This window comes from Boleophthalmus pectinirostris, unplaced genomic scaffold (assembly GCF_026225935.1).
Source record: "Boleophthalmus pectinirostris isolate CB_2022bp ecotype Guang Dong unplaced genomic scaffold, ASM2622593v1 HiC_scaffold_488, whole genome shotgun sequence".
Taxonomy (NCBI): domain Eukaryota; kingdom Metazoa; phylum Chordata; class Actinopteri; order Gobiiformes; family Gobiidae; genus Boleophthalmus; species Boleophthalmus pectinirostris.
The window spans coordinates 633-25,000 of record NW_026571394.1 but is presented as its reverse complement, the minus strand read 5'-3'; the positions used below and the strand labels follow the sequence as shown (position 1 = coordinate 25,000).

The following is a 24,368-nucleotide window of genomic DNA, read 5'->3' as shown; positions in this document are numbered from 1 at the left end:
TTCTATTAGCTTTGAAAACTGAGATTAGAAAAGCTGCTTTGACAACATGTTTTAACACCAATAACCCAATAAATCAATGGTACAGCCAACAAAAGCAGATATTCTCTTTCAAAAGGAGGCAACAAATATGTTATCACGCAAAGCATTGCAAAGTTATCAGCAGGGCTTGTTGAAGTAACGTTAGCTTACCGATGCTACTTAGGTTAGCTTTCAGCTCACCAGACGCTAACTTAGACAGTCTCGACACTGTTGAAAATAATAAATATCTTTACTGATAGCTAACAGCATGCCCTATTACTAAACCAATTATATCTGGCTTTACTAGATGCACTGAAAATGGCTAAAACGACCATCGCAACCAGCTAGCTAGACATTCAGTTGGTCAGTTGGTTTTGTTTTGTGGTAGCGTCCATGCAAGTTGTGATGGCATAAGTTACCTGAAGCTCAGCTAATGTTGGTTGCCCGGTTGAACAATTCCGTACCGTTAAACAAACTACCGGCACGTTTTATTTCTATCTACACTGGATCCACATAGTTCAAAATATAGCCACTTGCTGTCCCAAATTGCTGCAGATCAGATCTTCACATGAACTAGCTTTGCCTGTTGTACCAGACACCACCGCTACACATTCCATGGCGCTGTAGGCTGGGCTCTAGGAAACAACGCAATTTCACCGGAAGTCGTACTCCAGTGAATGGCTTCTTTCGTTTGCCTGTCGTTTGTTTCGAAAAAGCTGCGGATGATCGCTCAAACTGAATATGTATAAAATTCTTATTTTTCCCATTTGATCACTAGATACTTTTGGATGTAGATTTTGTTTTGTAACTCATTTAAAAGATACGTTGTTTATAGTTTAGCCCGAGAGCTAACTTCGGCGAGCTAACGTGGCGTCATAAACATAAATCGAGGAAGCGTGGACTGCAGTTTTTCTTCAGATACCGATTTTTTAAACTACTAGCGACAACAATGGGATCATCAAAGAAGCACAAGGAGAAGAGCCGAGACAAGGACACGGAAGATCGCCGCCGAGAACATAAAAAGCACCGGCACAAGGACCGAGAGGAGCGCGATAGTGGCCGGGAGAAGGAGAAACGCAGGCGCTCCAGGTCCCGGGATCGGAGTGGTCGTGAGAGCCGCAAAGGTGAGCGCAGCAGCGGTGAACCTCGAGTCAAAAAGGAAAAGCTTGATGCTGGATATGAGGACAGTCACACAGAACATGAACCCAAGTCTGCGGGTGGAGATGCATCACTTAGCATCGAGGAGACAAACAAACTTAGAGCAAAACTTGGGCTTAAGCCTTTGGAGCTCGGTGAAAGTAAGAAAGAAGCAGGGACTAAAGAAGATCCTGTAGTGGCTGAGACTATTAACCCTGTTGTCATCGCGCAGCAAAAAGAAATCCGAGAGAAGCTAGCAGCCCTGAAAGAAAAACGTATCCTCAATCAAAAATTGGGCAAAGTAAAATCCTTAGCAGATGAGGACTGGTTGGATGACACTGCAGCCTGGGTTGCACAGACAAGAAAACTGGAAAAGGAAAAAGAATTGGCTGAAAAACGCGCCAAGCTCCTGGAGGAGATGGATCAAGAGTTTGGTGTCAGCGATCTGGTTGAGGAAGAATTTGGACACAGCAGGAAACCAGCCTACTCAGCTCGAGATTTAAAAGGACTCAAAGTACAGCACAAGACTGAATCCTTTGCCGAGGGTCAGACTGTCATCTTGACTCTAGAAGATAAAGGTGTACTTGATGAAGAGGAGGATATTCTTGTAAACGTGGGACTGATTGACAAAGAAAAGGCAGATAAAAATGTGGAGCTTAAAAAGAAAAAGCCAGACTACAAGCCTTATGAGGAAGAGGAGAATGTGGATGACATGATCACATTTAAAAACCGGTCTGTGCTGTCCAAGTACGATGAGGAGATTGATGGAGAAAAGAAAAAGAGCTTCCGCCTGGGCACTGGGGGATTTGCTGATGGTGAACGGGAGCGGGAGCTGCAGGCTATGAGGGAAACGCTCCGAAGTCAAGCCCAGACATTGGAAATGCCTGCTCTCACCATCGCCTCTGAATACTACACCGAACAAGAGATGGTCGGATTCAAAAAGACCAAATGCCGCGTGAAGAAGATCAGAAAGAAGGAAAAGACATTAAGCGACTTACTCCCAGATGACACACGCAGCTCTGACTTTGGCTCCAGGGCGCGAGGAAAAGGACGCAAGGAACTAGATGATGAGGGTGGTGAAGGAGAAAAGGTGGATGAAAGCAGAATGGCTGTAAACCTTCCTCAAATGTCTGATGATGTGAGAATGGCTGAAATGGATATCAGTGACGACGAGGACTTTACACCTCCCGAACCAGCTGTGATCGAGGAGGATGAGGCCGAGGAGGAGCTGCATAAACAACTGGAGAAGCAGAGGAAACTCAGACAAAAGCAGCTCCTCAAAGACTCCGGAGAGAAGGTGGCACAGCAGCTCAAAAAGATAGAGAAAGCTGACAGAGATAACGATCCAGACAAAAAGAACAACATTGTGTTCAATGCCACGTCCGAGTTTTGTAGAACACTCGGTGATATTCCCACCTATGGTCTCTCAGGTAACAGAGAGGACCAAGAAGACATCATGGACTTTGAACAAGAGGAGGAAAAGGAGGATGGTGGAGACTCAGACACAGAGATGGATGAAAATGTGGGTTGGAGCACAGTGAACTTGGATGAAGAGCAAAAACAACCTGATTTTGCAACAGCCTCCACCACTATTCTGGATGAGGAGCCAATTGTCAACTCTGGTCTTGCTGCTGCTTTGCTTCTGTGTAAAAATAAAGGTTTACTGGACACTCAAATGCAGAAAGTGGCTCGTGTGAAAGCACCGAAACCCACCTTGCCTAATGAAAACTACTGCATTGAGGACAAAATGGGCTTTGATGACAAATATAGTCGCAGAGAAGAATACAGAGGCTTCACACAAGATTTCAAGGATAAAGATGGTTATAAACCAGATGTAAAGATTGAGTATGTAGATGAGTCCGGGCGTAAACTCACGCCAAAAGAGGCTTTCAGGCAACTCTCACATCGTTTCCATGGAAAAGGCTCTGGAAAGATGAAAACGGAGAGAAGGATGAAAAAGTTGGAAGAGGAGGTGCTTCTGAAAAAGATGAGCAGCAGTGACACACCTCTTGGAACTGTGGCCCTGCTTCAGGAAAAACAGAAGTCACAAAAAACACCATACATTGTGCTCAGTGGAAGTGGAAAGAGCATGAATGCAAACAACATAACTAAGTGAATTCATTAAAGAACTGAATTGTAAAAATACACAATTATATAGTAAACAGTGATTTTAGGTGTCAACTGAGATTACATTTCCTGTGTAATAAAAACGTGTTATATATTCAATAAATGAGTTAAATAACTTGTTGCTGACTTTTTCCCACAAGATGAACCAAAGTTACACATTAGAATATTAATAGTAGTAAATTATTCATGCATATTATATATACTATCGTTTGTGAAATTATACACCACTGAACTAGATTAAAACATGTTTATTGCAATCATATTGCAATGTATTCGCAGAGTGGAACCAATGTAGACGATCCGTTTTATCTGTTGCACTACCCGCTGAAAGATGCTAGCTAAGCTAATGCTAGCAAGTAAGGTTAATCATCTTTTGAGAGCAGTGAATGGCATTTATGGCAGAAGTTTCATGTAAAAGCGGTAAGGCCTTGTCAAAATGCAACATATTGTCTTACTTGGGTAAATCACACTGAAGAAGCTGTGTCATTTATTCGCATCTTTGGCGTGACACCCTGTTTGACAGCTTCCTGTTATTTAGCTAAGCTAGGTTAGCATGGAGCTTAATCACGGGACGCCGTTTTAAGTAGCTTTAATGTTTTCATATACTTAACCCACGATTTTGTTTCAGGTTATAACGGCATTTTCGTGCTTCGTGGGGAAATATGTTTTGGTGGAACACAGTAGCTTTGGCCAACAAATGAACAGCACAATACTGTAGCTCACAAATAGGACACTGTTTTTGATTAAACCAAACAAAACTTTTGTGTTGTCAATTATAGAGTCAGATTCTGGCACAGAAATGTTTTAGAAATATGCAGTTATTTTTATTTACTCTAAACACTCCTTCTAAATGATATTACTTTTTGTAATGATCAAATAATCAAACCAGATATAAGACCTCATTAAAGAATATGTAACCTGGCTGGCAGTAGCCTCCTGTGTTAACACGTGCAAGTCTAATGATACTGGTTTTATTAGCACAGGTTTTAACTTAAACAAGTGACAACAGAGACTGCTGAGATGTCAGACTCCAAACCCCCCACCCCAACCCCAGGGGACATGTACAAAGGCTGGCTCTTCAAATGGACTAATTATATCAAAGGTTATCAGAGACGGTGGTTTGTCCTCAGCAATGGCCTTTTGTCTTATTATAGGTAAGTTGGAATTCATAACAAATAATAAAAAATATGAATGCATTATTTATTCATATTTTTACTTCTCATTCAGGACACAGGCAGAGATGGGCCACACATGTCGGGGCACTATCAATTTGGCTACAGCTAACATTGCTGTGGAAGACTCGTGTAATTTTATTATTTCTAACGGTGGTGCACAGACGTACCACTTAAAGGCCAGTTCTGAGATTGAGCGGCAGCGCTGGATCACTGCTCTGGAGCTCGCCAAAGCAAAAGCTGTGGGCATGCAGGCTGATTCAGGTAAGGCAAGGAAATGTTTGAGGCCATATGTCTCATCCATGTTACAAATTTATCTGTACTGAAACATGCTTCGTGTTTTTTCTTTCAGATGACTCGGGGGATGATTTCTCAATAGTGGCCCCTTCCCCAGAACAGGCAGGCTTAGGACGTAATACAGAAATTCAGGCCACACTTCGAACCCTCAACAGTAAAGTAGAGGATCTAGCAACTTGCAATGACCTTATTGTCAAGCATGGCACTGCACTTCAAAGGTGTAAGATCGGCAGATGAGAATGAGATTACTACTCGCACAATACAGTACACTAATTATTTTATACATAGGTCTTTGTCTGAACTTGAGGCCCTTCGAGTTGGAGGAGACTCAACTGAAAAGTTCAAACAAGTTACAGAGCGGGCAACATTGTTCAGGATCACCTCGAACGCTATGATCAATGTAAGTTTGGTGTAAATAAATCAGATGATCATTTAGGGAAGTACAATAAGACATCATCATTTATATTTTATTATAACTTTAACATTATCGTAATTTAAAGGTGCATTATGTATATTTCTGGTGAGGGTCTGCCATCTGTGTGCTTCCAAGGAGAATGCTGCACATATGGCATTCAATTTTTCTCTGTGGAGAGTAGATGATGACAGCAGGCCAAGTTATAGATCAAATCTGTGGATAGGCATCCCCACTCACAGTAAGAATGCTTGAGAATGCATGTTTCTAGGAATCGTTTTGACAAGATGGATATACAGACGTGTTCAAAATTACCGGTAACCCTCTGAAAATGAAAGAAAAATCAACAGTGGTCACTGAAATAACTTGAAACTGAAAAAGCAATAATAAATAAAAATTTACTGAAAATTGTCCTACATAAATCAAACATTGCTTTTCACCTGTGGTTCAAGAGAATCATTAGAAAAAACTAAATAATGAAACTGCCTGAACAAAAATGATGGTACCCTTAACTTAATATTTTGTTGCACAACCTTTTGAGACAAACTTTGCAAACAAATGATTTCTGTAATTGTCAATGAGACTTCTGCACTGGTCAACAGGTATTTTGACCCACTTCTCATGAGCAAACCGCTCTAGTTGTCTCAGGTTTGAAGGATGCCTTCAGCATGTTTCAGCTTATTTCAAAGATGTTCAATAGAATTCAGATCTTGGCTCACAGAAAAACTACTTCAAAACAGTCCAATGTTTTGTTCTTAGCCATTCTTGGGTGTTTTTAGCTATATCTTTTGGGTCATTATCCAGTTGGAAAACCCATGACCTACCACTGAGACCAAGCTTTCTGACACTAGGCAACACTTTTCGTTCCAAAATGCCATGATAGTTTTGAGATTCCGTTGTACCTTGCACAGATTTAAGACACCCTGTGCCAGATGGAGCAAAACAGCACCAGAACATAACCAAGCCTCCTCCATGCTTCACAGTAGAGAGAGTGTTCTTTTCTTGTTGTGCTTCATTTTTGCGTCTGTGAACATAGAGCTGACATGTCTTGCCAAAGAGCACCAGTTTTGTCTCATCTATCCAAAGGACATTCTCCCATGACCAGTTTGTCATAAATCTTCTCTTGCAGCCACGTCCAGGGAGGTTAGCTTAAACTTCTGAATAACGTGCAACTGTAATTACAGGAACATCCAGCTGCTTGGAGATGGTTTTATGGCCTTTATCTTTAACCTGTTTATCATTTTCTTTCTAGTCTCCTGACACAGTTCTCTTCTTCGCTTTCTCTGGTCCATGCTCAGTGTTGTATCCATCATGTCACCAAACATCACAATGATAACATGTCACCCTTAAACAAGCAGACTGACTGAGGATAAGGTTGAAGACACCTGTGATGCCAATTAGAGGACACACAAGTTTAACATGTTCCTATTTTCCAACTATTTACTGTCTTTTCTAGGGATTCCATTTTTGTCCAGGCCAGTTTATTTAGTTTAGTTTGTTTTTTTAAATTATTCTATTGACCAACAATTTAAAAACTGTCTGATTTTCATTAGTTATTTTTCAGTATTTGTTTTTTTTATTTATTATTGCTTTTCTTAGTTTCAAGTTATTGTTGATTTTTCTTTTCATTACCAGAGGAGTACCAACAATTTTGAACACGTCTGTTCTTGATACCTTTAATGCCATATATTTAAATCTTTCAGCAATATCACTGACTCTCAAGGAAACAAGTTACATGGTGTACCTTTAAAATCAAGTTGGAGAATTTTGGATATTGTATAGGTTTACTAATTTCTCCAATTACAGTTCTCTCTTTCTCTGTCTCTCTAGGCATGCCGGGACTTCCTCTCACTTGCCCAGACCCACAGCCGGCGCTGGCAGAAAGCTATACAGACAGAAAGAGAACAGAAGATCCGGTTAGAAGAGACACTGGAGCAGTTAGCCAAACAGCACAACCACCTGGAGAGGGCCTTCAGAGGAGCAACAGTCCTGCCCAACTCATGCAGCAACCCATCTTTAGCAACCAAAAGTAAAAACAAAATGTTCTTTGCAACATTTCCAAGCATAACATTGAAATATATGTAAATGCCTTTAATTTGATTGTAGGCACTTCATCTGCAAAAGGCGACGCCAGCGATGAAGACGATGACAATGAGTTTTTTGATGCAATGGAAGAGTTCATTACTGTTCCAGCTGACCCCAAATATCACAAGTAAATGTGGTATATTTTTGCACCAAGCCTGATGCTTATTTTGAATGTATTTTGTTAAATGTGCATTTTTTTCTTAAGGCGTTCTAGCAGCAATGTCAGCGGGATCAGCTGTGAGACTGGAATGGATGATCAGTCAGTAAATGTAAGTTTCCTGTAGTTTAGCCCTCATGCTCTCCTCAGGGTCACATAAACCCGAAGAAGCATTTTTTTCCCTTCCCAGTTTCTTGGGGCACCAGGCGAGAAAATAATTTTTTTTCTAGTTCAGAAAAATCTGTGGGTATTCCTGTATACATGATTTCTTTTATTTTGTTATTGTCCAGTTTGATGAGCTGTCTCTGGCATCAAATCCAGACTCCCCACTGTCTATGGAGCTAGAGCCTGTTCGACAAAGACGCACACGTATCCCAGACAAGCCAAATTATTATCTGAATTTGTGGAGCATTATGAAGAACTGTATTGGGAAGGAGCTCTCAAAGATACCAATGCCTGTAAGCAGCTTATATTAGTTAAAATTTATTATAAGCAGCAGTTGATGTCATTTTTATGAATTTTGTCCTGGTCCTGTCACTCATGTCATGTCATTGCTTTACAGGTAAACTTTAACGAACCCCTGTCCATGCTGCAACGCCTCTCAGAAGACCTGGAGTATTATGAGCTGCTGGACAAAGCAGCAAAGTGTCACAGCTCTTTGGAACAGATGTGTTATGTAGCTGCATTCACTGTGTCCTCCTACTCCACCACAGTCCTCCGCACAGGGAAACCCTTTAATCCACTGCTGGGAGAGACATTTGAGCTGGACAGACTCAAAGAGAGTGGCTACCGCTCCCTTTGTGAACAAGTATGACAAAGCACAATGCACATTATTACTGCCCGAGGTACAAATGTAAAACATGATTAGAATCCTAGACAAATATTGTGGTCTCCTTTTGCCCAGGTGAGTCACCATCCACCAGCTGCGGCTCACCATGCTTTCTCTGAAAAGGGGTGGACCCTGAGACAAGAGATTACTTTAGCCAGCAAGTTTAGAGGGAAATATCTCTCCATTATGCCTTTGGGTGAGTGGTCAAGGCAATACACACTCCTGCACATACCAAAGTTCAGATATTCTGTTTGTCTATTCATGTGACAAGCTTCACAATTCAATACTGCAATGCTGCTGTGAGTTTGGAATGAGAACCTGCTGTATTTCTTTCTCTAGGTGCTATACAATGTTTATTTGACAAAAGTAAAAATCACTATTCCTGGAAGAAAGTTACAACAACAGTACACAACATTATTGTTGGAAAACTATGGATTGACCAGGTAAGGAGTTACATGTGCGGTCCCACCTACAACAGTCCTTACCATGTCTTTTTGTATTTCAGTCAGGTGAGATCGATGTAGTGAACCACAAGACAGGAGACCGCTGCCATCTCAAGTTTACACCTTACAGTTACTTCTCCAGAGACGTACCCAGAAAAGTGAGATTTTTCATTTACCCTCATTTTGTACCTCACATCACACATACTTGACCATTGAAAACAATCATGTCAATACATTTTCTGCAGGTTTCAGGCGTAGTGACAGATAAAGATGGCAAAGCCCACTATGTGCTGTCTGGAACCTGGGATGAGAAGATGGAGCTTCGTAAGGTGATGCAGAGCAGCATAGGTGAGAATGGAACAGAAGGCAAACAGAGGCCAGTGTACCAAACACTCCAACCCAAAGAGATCTGGAGAAAGAACGCATTACCGTAAGTTATGCACACTTTACATTGTTACTTCTGGTATCTTCTGAGCCATTCATTTAATAATTTTCTGTTGACAGTGAGGGAGCTGAAAACATGTATTACTTCTCATCACTTGCACTAACTCTGAACGAGCCAGAGGAGGGCGTGGCACCCACAGACAGCCGGCGACGCCCCGACCAGAGGCTCATGGAGGAAGGGAGATGGGACGAGGCTAATGCAGAGAAGCAGAGGCTAGAGGAGAAACAACGCACAGCCCGCAAGGAGAGGGAGAGGGAGGCTGTGAAGGTTGCCAACACTCCGGAGGAAGGTATGTAAGGAGCTTCAGTGTTTTTATACTGACAAATTTATCCATCTCTGTACACCATCTCTACTTCATCACTTAGCTGTCGATAAGGACTTGGATCAGGACTCTCCTCTGAAAAGCAAGTCCTCTGCCCTCACCAGTCATGAGTTTAGCACAAAATCTAGGAAATTAGCTTGTACATTAGCTTAGTATTATAATGTATAAAAGTACAATAGTCTGACACTATAGTATAATATGTGATAGATTTAGTATGATTAAAATGTTGATTCATCTTTTCCCATCCCACTGGTTTGTGCTTAATTCAGCTGATGCATTGGAGCCAGGCAATCAACCCAGTGAGGTTTCTGATGAAAGCAAGTATCATTTCCACTCTCATTTTGTGTGTATTTTAACAAGCACCTGTGTAGCTTTGTGGCAGTAACAAAAGAAATCAACACTAATATCCAGTAATTGATGTTAAGAGATTTTTGATTGGAGTGTTCAACTTTATTGAGCACGCAAAGTTGCACTGGTGAACAAACTCTTTGGGGGTTTTGGGTGGAGGGTTGACACTGTTTGTGCTGGTGTGCAGCTGACGCTGAGGACACTCCCCCTCTCACACCTGTTGCATGCAAGTACCCCTTACATGTCATATATGCTGTCAGTTATGTAGATTTAGATAATTTTTACAACAGGAGATTCATCCTTCATTTTCCCCCCAGCCCCATACGGACCAACAGCTTTCTCTTGCCTAAGCAAGTAGCCTTATACATTACATACTTCACATTTAGACACTTTTGCTGTACTTATTCTTTTATTTCATTTTCTCTATTTTAACATTCTCTCACAGTGGAAGGCAAAGAAGGTCATCCTGGAGCCCATGTTAAAAGCAAGTACTGTAGGATGGTAGAACACTAGTACCAGTAAACTAGAACACGATGTTTACTTAAAAGCTTAAAAGCTGACCCTGGTCCCGTGTCACCCTCAACAGATGAAACACTTTCAGTCAAGTAAAGCCAAATGCTTACATACTAGTCCAATGTGGAAGTGGTTTGGTCTTTAGACAATTGTCCTTTAAAGCTGCACGCCTGCAGCCTGATGTCCATTGTGTGTGCTGCTATTTCTTTGTGTGTTATTAATTTAGAAATTGTTTGACCAACTAAGCCTGCTTTTAATCTTTTTAGGCACCCACCCAGATAACTACCAAGCGCTGTGGTTTGAGAAGATAACTGACCCTGTGTCTGGGGAGACATTACACGTCTACAAAGGAGGCTACTGGGAAACCAAGGAGCAGGGCAACTGGGACATGTGTCCAGACATCTTTTAACACTGCATTGCAGGAAATGAAATGGTGAAAAGAGCACTTCTTACAAATACAACTATCATACTCTTCTCTCTCACACTTACTCTGTTTTCTATTGTCTTCCAGCTGTGAGAGGCTCAAGGCAGTTTCAGATATGGAATCTGGACCACACCCCCAACACAACTAAATATCTTGTCACTTCAAATTTCACTCCAGTATTTATTACACATTACTTACTCGTGTTCAAATAAAATCAGTTAAAAATACTTTAGTGCTTCGGACTAAGCATTTACTAGTAAGGTGATTTTGATCCACATTGATGTTGTTTTAAATAAGACTGAAGTTCTTTGTAACGAGTAAAGCAAAGATGGACATGCCGTCATGCGTACAACATTTCAATGAATTTAGTCTGACAGTTCATTTCAAGTGATATAACACATTTGCGTGATTACTATGTGTAGTTTTTTCAGATGCAAAGCTCCATAATCTGTCTCGTGTTGACCTTTATGAGGGTACACTTTAAAAAACAACGTCCCAGAGTTACAGCTGGAGCTGCCTGTGATATTGATGTTATTTAGTGAAGGTCAGTAAACTGTGAGGAGTCAGTAAGCTGTGAGGAGAGGTCTTCCTGATTTCCTGTGAACATTTCAAGCATAGCTTTAATCTATGTGTTTTCCATTTGTGCTGCACTTGTACTTTTTCTAACAGCAATAAGAGTGCCTCTGTGATTACATGTGGCATAATGTTCAGTATGAACAAATGTTCAGATATGAAATGATTTAACATGCTAGTGTCTATCTTACCCACTGTCATCAGCATTGAGCGACTGAATGGGTTCATTTTAAAATCTATTATTTTATTTGACATTCTCAAGTGTACTTAACAGAACACTGACACAAAATGATACTACATATTTGTGTATGTATGTGACGAAGTACAGAATTTTGAAAAGAACAGGGTGAGAGAGACCGTATGCACTTTTGTTTACAAATATAATCAATATTAATATGTAGAGCTGCCCAGTGTGTTTAATTTAATTTAAATAAAAATTCTGTTAGTACCTCTGTTGACATAACACTAATTCTGTTCAGTTGGTTTGATTTCTCTCTGCTGAGTTTTTGTTTCACTTGTTGAGTATCTTTGTAGACATGCTCTTTAGTTCTTGTGTATATGTGTTTTGAATGTGTATGTAGTGACCGTCATCAGTTCATTCCCTGTTCAGGACAAAGTTCTGCACATCACTGCCGGGCAGTGCAGCTGTAGTTCACAATTCAGGCTTTGCCTTTACTCTATGTAAAATATGATTAAGTATGAAGTATGTTTCTAATATAAATGTCTAGTCAGGGTCTACACATTAATTTTTATGTGCACTGTGTCATTCCTCTAGGTTGTCTTTTTAATGCAGTGTTTTAGCAGTGTTCTATAGAAATTAAAGTCTGTTCAAAACACATCCGGGGTCTGTCATCTTTAAATCACTTCCTTCTAATATGATATTTGAATAACCTCCCCCTTGTAATGCTGAGAGTGTACGGGGGAGGCGCCATCAAGTAAAAGCAGCCCTGAGTGCACTGTGACATCAGCATCTTTGTTTACGATCGTCTCTCCCGGACACAGCTGAGCAGCCGTTAGTTTCACTCCTCATCGTGTTTGCGGTTTGCCTTTTGGCTGTGTGTTTTGGAGCTAAAAGTTGTATGTGTAGCAGCTCTGACCTGATCTAAATCATGTCGGCTAATGGACGTGGAGACGACCGCACAGACGCAAGGAAAGAGGACACAAAACAGTGAGTGTGAGACTCAAGCTAACGCGTCCATTGTGCCAGCAGAGGCACTAAAGCTGCTGCTCATTTATTCGCGAATTCATCGATTCGGGTCTTGTTTCTCCTCCAGCTGTGTGTCCACTGATAATTATGTTCAAATGAGTTGATTATATTCTCATGAGTTCAAAGAATATATATATATATATAGATATAGATAGATAGATAGATAGATAGATAGATAGATAGATAGATAGATAGATAGATAGTCTGTATATACCTGAGTTACGTGCGAGGTTGTATGTTTAGCCTCCCGTAACACTATTCTCTGGCTGTACTTATACGTGTGAAGCTAATGAGTGTTGTTGTAGGTCTTCTGTGTCTCCCATGATGTCTCCTGGCCCTGGTCCCTCGGAAGTGGACGCTAAGGCTGCCCCCCACAGCTTCAGGTACAGCCTGGACTATGCCAGCATCGGACAATGCATTATTATCAACAATAAGAACTTTGACAGGGGCACAGGTAAGTCACATTCTCCCATCTACTCACCCAGTGTTATTCTCTCTCAGTGTAGGCTGTACCTCAAAACAGTAAAGTGAGGTGATAAAGGGCTTCATATTACAGAGTCATCCATACTATAACATATACTTTATATTTACTCTCCAAAATGTTAGATTCCAGCACTCGTCTCTTATAGTTCAAAAGTCTTGATGCAAATATGACAAATTAAGTTGTCCAGAAAACATCCCACCCCAGGTCAAACTAGCTTTCTGTCAAGATGGAAAGAGGAAGGGCTAAGCTCATGACTAGTAACCATATAATAATAATGTCTAGCTATATTAAAAACAAGGAGATACTTATTCTCCACTACTACTTAACACAATAAGCAGTTTTTATTGTAATCCAATAATAGTATTTATTTTATTTTTATCGTTATTGTATTTGTATGTGTGTGTGTGTGTGTGTATGTATTTTTAATTTTCTTCCTTCAGTCATTAAGATTTTATTACAGTTAGGTCAAATTTTCCACCATGATACCTAAGTCCCCTATAGAGATTTTAGTTTCTCTTTTGCCTTCATTGAATCCCTGAGATTAACAAATAGGGCTTTGTTTAAAAAAAGGTTGACTTGGCTGTACCCATTTTGTTGCACCTGTAGGCTTAAACAATAGCAAGTCAGGCTCACATTGTCACTAATTACTATGGGCTGTTCTGCCTGATCTGATGTGGAAGCATTTGGCGTGACTTAAAGTGATAGATTCAGATGTTGATTATTTTCTATTATTATTACTTTGTTTAGTGGGAGAGTGTTTAAATATGGATCATGGTCTGATATCAGTTAAGTGGCAGTTTGTGAAATTGTTGAAAAATACAAGTTGAATATTACAGTTCTGACTTCTAAAAAGGAATCTATCTATGTTATAAAAATCCACCTAAATGCAGGGACAAACAGGTAAAATCAACAAATAAAGGTGATTGTCAAAATGTTTTATGTATCAAAACACCACTGCTATTAAGCTAATAAAAAAGCTATGGACATATTTTACAGTATGGTTACTAGTTAAATAACTTCTACATATGTCACATTTGCTGCCCATGTTCAACCTGCATATAAAATTTCCAACTTCACCAAAACTGTCCAAGTAGATAGAGCAAGGCTTAAACTATTCTGTTGATTAGGTTTTAGTGAAATACGTAGTCCTGTCATATACACTTGTAATGCATGAGAATTATCACAATTATATTCTCAATTTGGTTTCAAAGGCTTTCTCTGAGTTTGAAGTTAAACCAGTGTGACTTACTTTATGTGATGCAGAGATGATCACTGTGTTTGTGCAGTGAAGGTTGTGCAGGAGTCACTGTTATGTCACCTTATATATCTGCCCCAGTGGGAATCCAATGCTATGTGTTTGAGAAGTACTTTGAAAGGGGGGCTGTTATCAAGATAAGCCCTCATTAATTATAAGATTACTGTTTTTATCAGGCAATCAGAATTAAGAACCTAAGTATATTTGATCCAGTCAATGAAATGTCTGAAATGGCTAAAAATAACATGCCTATAAAAACATTTTTTTCAGCATAGAGGCAGGTAGTTTAAGGAATCTTTTGACCAAACTGTAATGCATTTATTCAATTTTACATGTTTTCACTGATAAGAAATACATTGAAAAACTTGCACTGTTAATGTGAGTGGACTCACCTCTCCACAAACCTGACTTGTAACTTGGCCTGGTGGTGTCATCTACTTTTCTCCATCGTCATAGATAAGATATTTGCTATACTGTGGAACTTTGCAAGCAAACAATCTACCATACCATCCACCAGAAACCTGTGCTCTTAATTTAAAATATATTTTGTGTTCTTGTTTTAGGCATGAACCAGCGCAATGGCACGGACGTGGATGCTGCCAACGCCATGAAAGTCTTTGCCAAGTTGGGCTACAAAGTGAAGGTTTACAACGATCAGTCAGTGGAGCAGATGAAGCAGGTCTTAACAGCTGGTAAGCCTCAGTATAATTCCTGGTTAATTTTAAACATCTAGTCACGTAAACTGTTGAGAACTGAATTGGGATTTTCTCAATAACGATATCATATATTTTAACATAAAACAATGTATTTATCTGGAAAATAAATAATTTGCGTGATTGTGTAAACATACAGCCATATTTTAGCCTAACAGCTCTTCTCCTGACATTTTTACTCATTAGTCTTTTCAAACTTCTCCCATACTAATATCTGGTATTTATCACTGGTACAGATATTGGAATTGATATATTGCCCATCCCTACCAGCTAAAATTAGACCACACATGTATTTGATGCTTCTACAATATCCTCCTTCAAGCTTTCTGACACAGTCTAACATGATGGTGTTTTTCCAGTTTCAAAGGAGGACCACAGCCATGCAGCCTCGTTCATCTGTGTCTTATTGAGCCATGGTGATGAGGGTGTATTTTTCGGCACAGACGGCTCCATAGAGCTCAGATACCTCACATCACTGTTCAGAGGCGATCGCTGCAGGTCCCTCGTGGGAAAGCCCAAGCTCTTTTTCATCCAGGTGTGCACACGTGAATAGATATGTGTGGGGTAGCACTGGTAACATGGTGTTATTGTATTGTTTGTGTTTTGACTTGCTCAGGCCTGTAGGGGGACTGATCTGGATGCAGGCATTGAAACAGACAGTGCAGACGATGAAACCACTCGGATCCCGGTGGAGGCAGATTTTCTGTACGCCTACTCTACGGCTCCTGGTCAGTATGTCACACATATTACACACCATCATTTTTATTATTATAATTTTAAAGTTTTCTTTATATATAGAACAAAAACAGAATTAACATGCGCACAGTATTGCCCATCATCCAATTTTTCCACCTTTTCAGTGTAGCAATATTCAGTTCACTGACTAAAGTGGGAAAGAATCATTTTTTCAAAATGTGTTCGCTCATCTGTGTTCGCTCATCTTTTTTTTTCTCTTTGTATTATTTGATCACGGCTTCACAATTATTTTCAGACACAAATTAAAAATATGTTTTAATTTATTGAATGTAAACAAGACATACTTTTTCACAGAAATAGTCTAATTTCTTCCCCCAAAATCTTAAGTCTGTTCCAAACCACATACTTTTACAGAGAGGATTGGCTGTAGATGTATCGATAAAACAGACTTGAGCTGATCATTGTCCATTTTAAGTGAATGTCAAATCAGTTTGAATAATATTTGATTAATTGCCAGCCCTTCTCATGATCAATGATACTATTGTTTCCTAATAGATGTATGTTCACTCCTCCACCTCATCACTACTCTTTTCTTACAGGTTACTACTCCTGGAGGAACACCATGACTGGCTCGTGGTTCATGCAGTCTCTCTGTGATATGGTTAGTAAATATGGAAAAGAACTGGAGCTCCTGCACATCATGACACGCGTCAACCACAAGGTGGCAGTGGAGTTTGAGTCTGTCTCCAACACGCCAGGCTTCAATGCAAAGAAGCAGATCCCATGCATTGTGTCAATGCTGACCAAGGAGATGTACTTTACTGCTTGATAGTTGCAAAAGTTGACATATATCTGAGCCATTTTAAGCCTTTGTGAAGTTATAAACTTCAGTGATAGTTTTGAGTTACCACGTACACACCCAGTTCTGTTTTTACAATCGCTTTGGCATCAAGGTGCATAAGACAAGAAGGATACTATCTCTATTGTGAATATTTGAAATCATGTAGCCGTTTTATAACAATACCAGGTCTATACATTAACACTATACAATCTTCAGGGATAAATACTTAAGCCGACAAGCATACAAGACTGCTGTTCAGAATCATGTTTTAAGGTCAGCTCTTCAAATGAAGTCTCTTGTGTGCCTCTGCTTATGCCTGTCAATTCCGACTGAACTCATTATTTATTAGTGCATAGTTCATTTTACATGGTGTGACTTTGTCAAGTACACATTTGAATTCAAGCTCAGGTTTTACTTTACTTTTGTATCTTTTACTTTTGTATTGTACACTGTTAGTGGAATTTGGAACACAATTTTGCATGGGTATTGTTGCTGTGTGGTTTAAAGGAAAACAAGTATGGGCTGTATAGCTACATTAAACAGAATAATTGAATGATTAATCTGTTTTTCAGGTCAATGTTTATACTAATGGTAAATTTCAATCATGCCTTCTTTGTGCAATGCAACTTTGTACAATTGTTCTATTGGAATCCTCTTTTTTTATATAAATAAATACCGCTATTCACTGGCTGTGTCATAAAATTGAGAAGTTTGGACTCTTCAATTCAGTTTAAATATTTCTCTGTGAAACAACAGAAATTCAAATGTTTCCGTTTTTTTTTTCCCTATAGATCACTCATTATGTCGAAAGTCTGGATAAAGCTTACAACTCCTTCCTGTTTAAACCCCTCAGCTTCCTGCTAGCAAAATGTTTCCCTTTCAGAAGATATGATTAAAAACATGTTATTACAAAGCAGGATTTTTAAGTGGAATCATTCATATGACCTACGTGATGCAAATATGTGTGTCCACAGGGAGGCGCCAACGGCAGTGTAAAACTACAGTTTTTGGAGTAAAAAGGACTATAGCAAAAGAAAAATTATTCTGTCAACCTAAAAAGTTTTATAGTTGGATCAGCAGCGAAGCATTTTATTCTAAATCTTTTGTCTTGTTGACAGATTTACATTTTTCTTTTGCTATATAGCTCATACCTGGACGATCGAGGGATTACACAGGAAAAAGTCTAGTTAAAAGATTTGTTTATCTTGCATTGGATCGTTTGTTGCCACATCTTGGTACTTCCTCTAGATAAGTTAGCATTTCTCGTCATTCGATCCAACGTATTTTTGGCAACACGCTATATTATTAGTTTTGTAAGTTTATTTTACGTTTTTGAGCTAGATTATGTTACTGTTTATAGTTTAAAAGTCCGTTTAAAACTCTAAGAATCCGAGCAGCCTTTGAACGCACCGCGCGCCAAGTCCTCGCCTCGTTTCCTTCAGTGCCGCTGTAAATAGGGCTCTGGTTAATACGCTTTGACAGGGGCCAGTGTGCGTGCGCGGGGTGTCAGGTTGCTACTCTTTTACTTGTTTTCACTATTACACCTGCTCGACATTTCTATCATGGATCACTCTCTCCACCACCGTGCACCGCGCAGTTTCTCTTGTGCGCTCAAGCTAACTTTTACGCGTAAACTTGCTAGACAACAAACTCACATTGTTACGAATGAGTAGGATTGCGATCAAGTTTTCGTGCGGCAACAATGGAAAAGTTCCTACAGGTTGCCCCGCACTCCCTCGCCTTGGTCCTGGGACGAGACGAGGAGAGGAGAGCGGAGGAGGAGAGCGCGAAGGAGCATCGCCATCACCACAGCAGCGGCTATGAGGTGTTTGCCAACTTTAAAGCCGTCAACATGCTGCACTACTGGAACAAGGCGCTCACACAGGCCCTGTCCGAGGTCTTCTTTCTCGGCTGGATCCACGACCGAGTGCTGCTGATCCAGGGCGAGGAAACGAACCTGGAGGTGCTCCGGAGCGGCTGGGTGAGACGGACCCTCAGACCTCCACTGGGCTTTCACATCAAGTGCATAGGTGGGTTGAGAATGGGATGCACTGGATGAAATTCCTAATCTTCTGAGGTGGAATGACTTATTATTAAACGTAGGTGCTTTACATTTTTGGAGCCCAAAGGCACGCAGGGAGACTACAGACACTATTCTGTATATAGTAATAATAATACGCCTCTATAGTCCCAGTCATTGAATGATTGACATGATCGTGAAGAAATTTTATCATTGGCGAGTATTTTGATTTTTATACCGAGCCGGCATAGACTATCTAGAATGTGAGGATGTCAAAATTTTAGATGGAGGGCAGGGGCCTATATGAGGGATTCAGTTTTAAAAGAAATATTCCAATAAATGTTAAACTTTAACATTATTTGTCTGATTGGATCCACACACCATATATATTATATTATTAACAGTTGTGTCTTTGAGGGTGAGTAATAATAGAAAATAATTTTTTTCTTGTTTAATTGAAGAGAAAAAAACATTGAACTTTGTGACAGTTTTTTTTATTTTTTCATGTGGACAGGCCTGGTAATAGATATTAACCATAAACCAGGTCAACAAATCAGCAATTTGACAGTTAAACAATAGCAATAGCAATTTTGCTAAATTTTAAATTGTTTAAGGAGATTAAGACTAACCTGGGATAGGCCACTAAACTCACACTGCACTAGCATACAGCCTATAACGATTCCCCAGTACAATGAGAAAAATCCATGCACCAATGGTACCAAAACCACAGTTTTTATGGCAGGATTTATGGCAGTTGCATGGTTTGCATACACCATAGCAACGCCTCTTACACTGCAGACATTGGCTGACTGGTTTGTAAATGCAGTGTAGTCATTTAAGGAGTCATATTTTCTATAATATTTTCTTTGCTTCCATAAACCTTAAAACATTCCTGCAAAGATTCTACCCTAAAGGTACCCTTTATAATGTCACCATCTTAACTCCATGGAGATGTTATTGGTTTGACTGGAATGTTCCACAGAATGGTTTTAACCCTCTCCACTGAGACAAACAGTTCACAATAAGAATCTGTTATTATGTTGTTGTTTTGTTTTTGTAATGACAAAATGTAATGTAAATGAATAAAAGCAAAATAGCAAAATTAATTTAATGCCATACTGTGTAACATCCCAGGCAATGTCATAAAAAATGGGTGTGCAGTTAAAGAAGATTGCGTACCCTTTCAACAGATGTTATAAAGTGCACCTTTAAACTTAACCCTAATAATTATATTATAATGATAATGATGATCACCCAATTTATTGCAAAATAATATTTCTAGTGCTGCACAATAATCAATATTGAAAGGTACTAAAATATATCATATCAACACAATGTTCTCCATCAAGCAGAAATTCATTGCTTTTTGAAAATAAAATTGTAAAAAGATTTTAATCATGATTTTGTTTTTTACTGCCTACTTTAACTGCGTTTTGGTCAGCATTTGCAGCATTTTCGCATCTTCTCATATTGTACAGCCCTACTTAGACAAGAAGTATGACTTCAGATTTTATGCAATAGACATTTCAAATAGTTTAATATCAGCGCTATTCTAATCAAAGCCAGAGGTTAAAAACAGGTTGCATTCCCACACTACTCATCTGAGGTAACAGCGCTGTAATTCACATCAGAGTGGGACAGGTTTGGGCAACTTCATGCGTTATCAGCAAAGTCTTCCAGAGCCATCCTTCCTAGCCATGTGATCGTTTTAATTATGCCTGATTCAAAATGCAGACAGTAGACATTAAGCTGCAAGTCATGTGGTGTTAGGGCTGCACCGTTTGGGAAAAACATCAGCTTTGTGATTAGATTAAATGTTTTATAGGATTCTCTTCAAAGTTCACATTTTAGACGCATCCAGAAGAATTTACAAAAAGACTGAAATGAACTAACGAACTAATACAAGAAGCACATTTCAGAACATGATTATACAAATCTAAACTACAGGGTTTGTTGTTTTTATTCAGAAAAAGACAGAAAATGTTGTTTTGGGAGGAAATTCTTCAGCCTTTCCAATTTGCTAATTGCGATTTCAATTTAACGTGGATTCATTTTGCAGCCCTATGTGAGGTTCAGCAATTATCGAGAAATATTGGCTAAAATTTTGTAATGTTAAGATTATGCTTTTGTGACATCTGTAGTAAAAAATGTGGACTATCATTTGAAGTTGTCACAAGAGATTGAAGAGCTAAACTAAAGCAAATGGTGATAAGCTCTGGAATGTTTGTTTAAGTGTTAATAACTCACCAAATTTTGTAGATTTTCCATATGTTGTGTTTTGGGCAGGTGCAAAGTAGTTACACATATGACAGTTTATGTTATGATTATGATCATTTGCAAAGCATTGAATAGATAGGCTTACAGGTTGTAGTCTGACTCATGTTTTTGAGTTGGGGATGAGTTCCCAGACATGCTCTAACAATGTTCAAACTGTTTTGGCTAAAGCTTTATATTGAACTAGGTTTAGAATAGATCAGCAGTATTAGTTGGAAATTTTTAGGAAATATATTATGGGTGCTAAATAAAACTAAACTAGTGAACGATATTTGATTTTAGTCTGTCTTACCAGCTTGATTAGTGGACCTATCTATTGCCAAGCTCATAAATCAACCATTCATTTTAAGGTGCATTAAGTAACATTTCAGAAAGATATATATTGAAATGTTTGCTTTTCTTAGAATGTTCTCTAGTATGGTATTAAGCTTGTATCCATGTTGACAAGCATTTGATGCCACTTGGTGATCTTATAGGGCAGATTTGTGCAGAGGTGAGTTAGATATACAAGAACATTCCAGGCAATGCAATAACATCTCCATGGAGAGAAGCAGATGGCAGAGAAAAGTTACACAGTGCACCTTTAAAATGAGTCTAAAATAGTATATAGTCATAAAGAAAGGCATGCTGTATTCTCATCAAATCTCTTTTCAAAGTTTCTTGCCCTTAAAATAGAATAGAATCCATACATAATAAGGGCTGCAAATGCTATTGTGTTCTGTTTTCATACCAAAAGAAAAGCACCATTCACTGAAGAGGGCCGTAAAATGAAAGCTATAGTAACTGCTCTTTCCCAGGTCCCATGTTTTAGCACTGACAATTAAAAGTGAATAACTCAGGGTTTTGTATCCGTGGGCAGTTGTGCACAATGGGCTGGGGGGTGGAGGAAGGAAAAGTGGAGCCTATAGCCTCTCTCCAGTGGAAGGAAGAGGCAGAGAATAGAGGGAAGTGTTGGGCTGTGGTCCTCTACATCCAAATGTCAGAGCAGGAGGAGCCACACTGTAACCCCTTTTAGCACTTGGCCTCAAAAGGCTCCTATCAGAAATGTGTTTTCTAATCTGGTCCACTGGAGGGCAGTCCACAGCAAAAATACTGATGTTTAACAGGAAGTTGGTTTGAGGCCACTAATACTGTACTGAGCAGCTTTTACATTGTTGGGTATGGTATTTGTCATGCCATTAAACAGGTGTTTGCTTATAAAATGTGTTATCTTATTCTCTTATTTACAATTTGAAATGGATATGCATTAGGCCTATATCTGTTAGGACAGCTTTTTTACATTTTCTGATTTGAAGGGCACTTGGATGTGAAAAGAATGTTACAGATTCTTTCACTCCCTTTACTTAGGCTAGTTGTGATATGACAGGAGCAGGTCTATGGATTCCATAGTAGCAGGTGCAAAATGAGTCTGTTCCCTTTAGATTTAATAACAGTGCCACTGGAGAGTGTGAGAAGTCTGTAGAGTTAGTGTTATGTCACCTTTAATGTTTTGTCACGTTTAGCTGTGAGTGATATTTCCCTCACCCATAACAAACTAACCTCTTGTGTTATGTGCTGTGTGCCTGCCTCTTTTCACCTGTTACTGTCCCTTTAAGAGAGCGCCACTCAAAGGTAACAGCTATGAGATCATCGGCTTGCGTCGTCATGGCAACAAAGGCTGTTGCAGCACTACTGAGAAATAAAATGGCTGGCGTGGTGTCACTCACCCTCCCTCCTTCCTCCCTCATCCCGTGCTCTTGGTTCTTTGGTATTGGTGAACCGGAGCAGATTGGTTGTGACATTGTCCCCTGAGTCTGAGCGACCTGTCCTGCTCTCCCACTCTGCTTCTTATTGTGTGAGCCAGAAGTCCACTCCAACACAAACTTTACTGTTATTCTATCAGCTACTAAAACACACTTTATCATATTAGGCTACGTTTGAAGTATAGCTACACCTGTCAATGTTGTCAGGTGGGAAACACTCGCTTACATCACTGTTATAATTGTATATTTTTATTATTGCTCAGAGTCTATTTTCTCCTCTTTGCGATAGTTTAAGCTATGTTTGCGCTCACCTGTCAGCCTACTTTATTCTAAAAGACTCATCAGCTGCACTTGTCACTTTGAATCCTCTTCGCAACTTTTCATACTTCCTTTCATCCTTCTTTTTTCCACACTTTATTTCACCCCCATTTAAGTCCCTCTGCTTCTTCTTCTCAGTAACTTTCCAATGATGACCCTAGTAGGCCTATTTCAATAAATGGGGGCTCGTCCGTCCTGGATCCACACTGAGCCTGAATCCAGCTAGAATGGAGCGTTCCAAGCTGTTGTTACGCTCTTCCCTCGCATCCTTACGCATGTCCTAAATCTCTCCCTCTCTCTCCCCTGCGTGTCCCCCTGTCTCCTCCGTCCTGCCGTCCCCTCCCCACAGACTCAATCACCCAGACCCAGACGCACGCATGCACTCTCTCTCTCGCTCCCTCCGCTCGCTCTCTCGCTCGCTCCCTCGCCCCACACACGGACACACACACGTACGCGTCCACACACACCCTTCCTGGAGGTGCTGGGAGCAGCTGCAGCATTAGCGTTGAAAGAGATTCGCCGCTGACTGGAGTTTGCGCCCCCCTCCCTTCCCTCCTCCTCCTCCACCTCCGTGTTAATGAATGGATGCTACGGCCATCGGCTCGGGAGTCTCTTCCACTGGATTGCGGGGAACGATGGATATCTATTCTTGAATTTATTTATTTATTTCTATGCTCTCCATTTTTTTCTCCCCACCCTCTCCCGGTGCGCTGTTGTCGAAAAGGACGATGGGGTCTTGTGCTTGATCGGATAAAGATGGAGGTGAACGTGGCATCTCCGCGCCTTGGCATACTATTGAGGTTTCACTGCCCGCTCGGGTGAATGGATCTGTTATTTTATGTTTTTCCTTTACTAAAGTGGTCTCTTTTGTTTTCTGGGTTTCGGCGAGCACTCCTGTGGTGAATTGAGCTATTGTCGAGGACTGGGCCTCTTAAGCTGTGAATCTCTGACCGTTCATCCATTTGTGCGTTTATTTCTTCCCTTCAGTCCCCGTCACCTTCTAGTCTAAAGAGCCAGAGGATCCCAAAGCGTTCGGGCAAACCTCAGCTTTACCGTACTCCTTGTTTCCAATGCCCCATTTCCCTCATCTCTACCCCTGCCCCCCCACCTCTCTCCTCCTCCTCCCTCCTCCCACATCAGAGCGGCTACGTAATGTGCCTCCCTACGCATGCAAATGGGGATGCTACAAATGGTGGCTGGGACCGATGCCGATGAAAGGGTGATGCCTCGCGCAGTCACCTGGCCCTCCGCTGCTGCCGTCGCTCCGGATCAGCCTGGGACAGCCCCGCGGCCCATGACAAGCCCCTCGCGCGCGGACACAATCGTTTGTCGCTCACCGGGAACCGTGGATGTAAATGAGTCGTGTGTATGCGTGTGAAGGCGCACACTGCTTTCTGCCATGTCTGGTTTGTGATCGCTCTAGTGGGACGCTCTTACTGATGCGGGGGAGGCATTGAGCCCGTCGTCGGTCAGCCTCCCCCTGCTCCCCTCTCCCCCTCTCCTCTCTTCCCCATTC

General features: G+C 40.4%; 3 protein-coding genes across 5 annotated transcripts; all 3 read left to right on the top strand.

Annotated features, from left to right (window-relative positions):
• Positions 1-660: 660 nt before the first annotated feature.
• On the top strand, positions 661-3,397 carry sart1 (spliceosome associated factor 1, recruiter of U4/U6.U5 tri-snRNP). The gene has a single exon (XM_020932984.2). The coding sequence runs from the start codon at positions 968-970 to the stop codon at positions 3,269-3,271; it is 2,304 nt and encodes a 767-aa protein (XP_020788643.1). The 5' UTR covers positions 661-967; the 3' UTR covers positions 3,272-3,397.
• A 138-nt stretch (positions 3,398-3,535) lies between these two features.
• LOC110167596 (oxysterol-binding protein 1-like) lies at positions 3,536-12,140 on the top strand. Of its 3 annotated transcripts, none has more exons than XM_020932960.2 (18): positions 3,536-3,702; positions 4,266-4,436; positions 4,510-4,718; positions 4,807-4,969; positions 5,040-5,151; positions 6,994-7,192; positions 7,270-7,375; positions 7,454-7,517; positions 7,696-7,863; positions 7,968-8,213; positions 8,310-8,430; positions 8,574-8,677; positions 8,740-8,835; positions 8,923-9,107; positions 9,182-9,411; positions 9,714-9,761; positions 10,572-10,738; positions 10,817-12,140. In XM_020932960.2, the coding sequence occupies exons 2-17, from the start codon at positions 4,303-4,305 to the stop codon at positions 10,712-10,714; spliced, it is 2,328 nt and encodes a 775-aa protein (XP_020788619.1). In that variant the 5' UTR covers positions 3,536-3,702; positions 4,266-4,302; the 3' UTR covers positions 10,715-10,738; positions 10,817-12,140. The 3 variants fall into 3 exon arrangements, with proteins under 3 accessions (XP_020788619.1, XP_020788620.1, XP_020788621.1); XM_020932961.2 differs by having other exon boundaries at positions 4,261-4,436; XM_020932962.2 differs by lacking the exon at positions 9,714-9,761.
• A 124-nt stretch (positions 12,141-12,264) lies between these two features.
• Positions 12,265-17,200, top strand: casp3a (caspase 3, apoptosis-related cysteine peptidase a). Its single transcript, XM_020932909.2, has 6 exons — positions 12,265-12,470; positions 12,815-12,963; positions 14,812-14,940; positions 15,321-15,496; positions 15,578-15,689; positions 16,257-17,200. Exons 1-6 carry the CDS (start codon positions 12,412-12,414, stop codon positions 16,484-16,486), a joined length of 855 nt encoding a protein of 284 aa, XP_020788568.1. The 5' UTR covers positions 12,265-12,411; the 3' UTR covers positions 16,487-17,200.
• The last annotated feature ends 7,168 nt before the right edge of the window (positions 17,201-24,368 follow it).

Coding starts and splice junctions, on each gene's coding strand:
- sart1 (XM_020932984.2), top strand. CDS start 968: ATGGGATCATCAAAGAAGCACAAGGAGAAGAGCCGAGACAAGGACACG.
- LOC110167596 (XM_020932960.2), top strand. CDS start 4,303: ATGTCAGACTCCAAACCCCCCACCCCAACCCCAGGGGACATGTACAAA. Junction 8,431..8,573: donor TCTCTCCATTATGCCTTTGG/GTGAGTGGTCAA, acceptor TTCTTTCTCTAG/GTGCTATACAATGTTTATTT. Junction 9,412..9,713: donor TGCCAACACTCCGGAGGAAG/GTATGTAAGGAG, acceptor TGCTTAATTCAG/CTGATGCATTGGAGCCAGGC.
- casp3a (XM_020932909.2), top strand. CDS start 12,412: ATGTCGGCTAATGGACGTGGAGACGACCGCACAGACGCAAGGAAAGAG. Junction 12,964..14,811: donor GAACTTTGACAGGGGCACAG/GTAAGTCACATT, acceptor TTCTTGTTTTAG/GCATGAACCAGCGCAATGGC. Junction 15,497..15,577: donor CCAAGCTCTTTTTCATCCAG/GTGTGCACACGT, acceptor TGACTTGCTCAG/GCCTGTAGGGGGACTGATCT.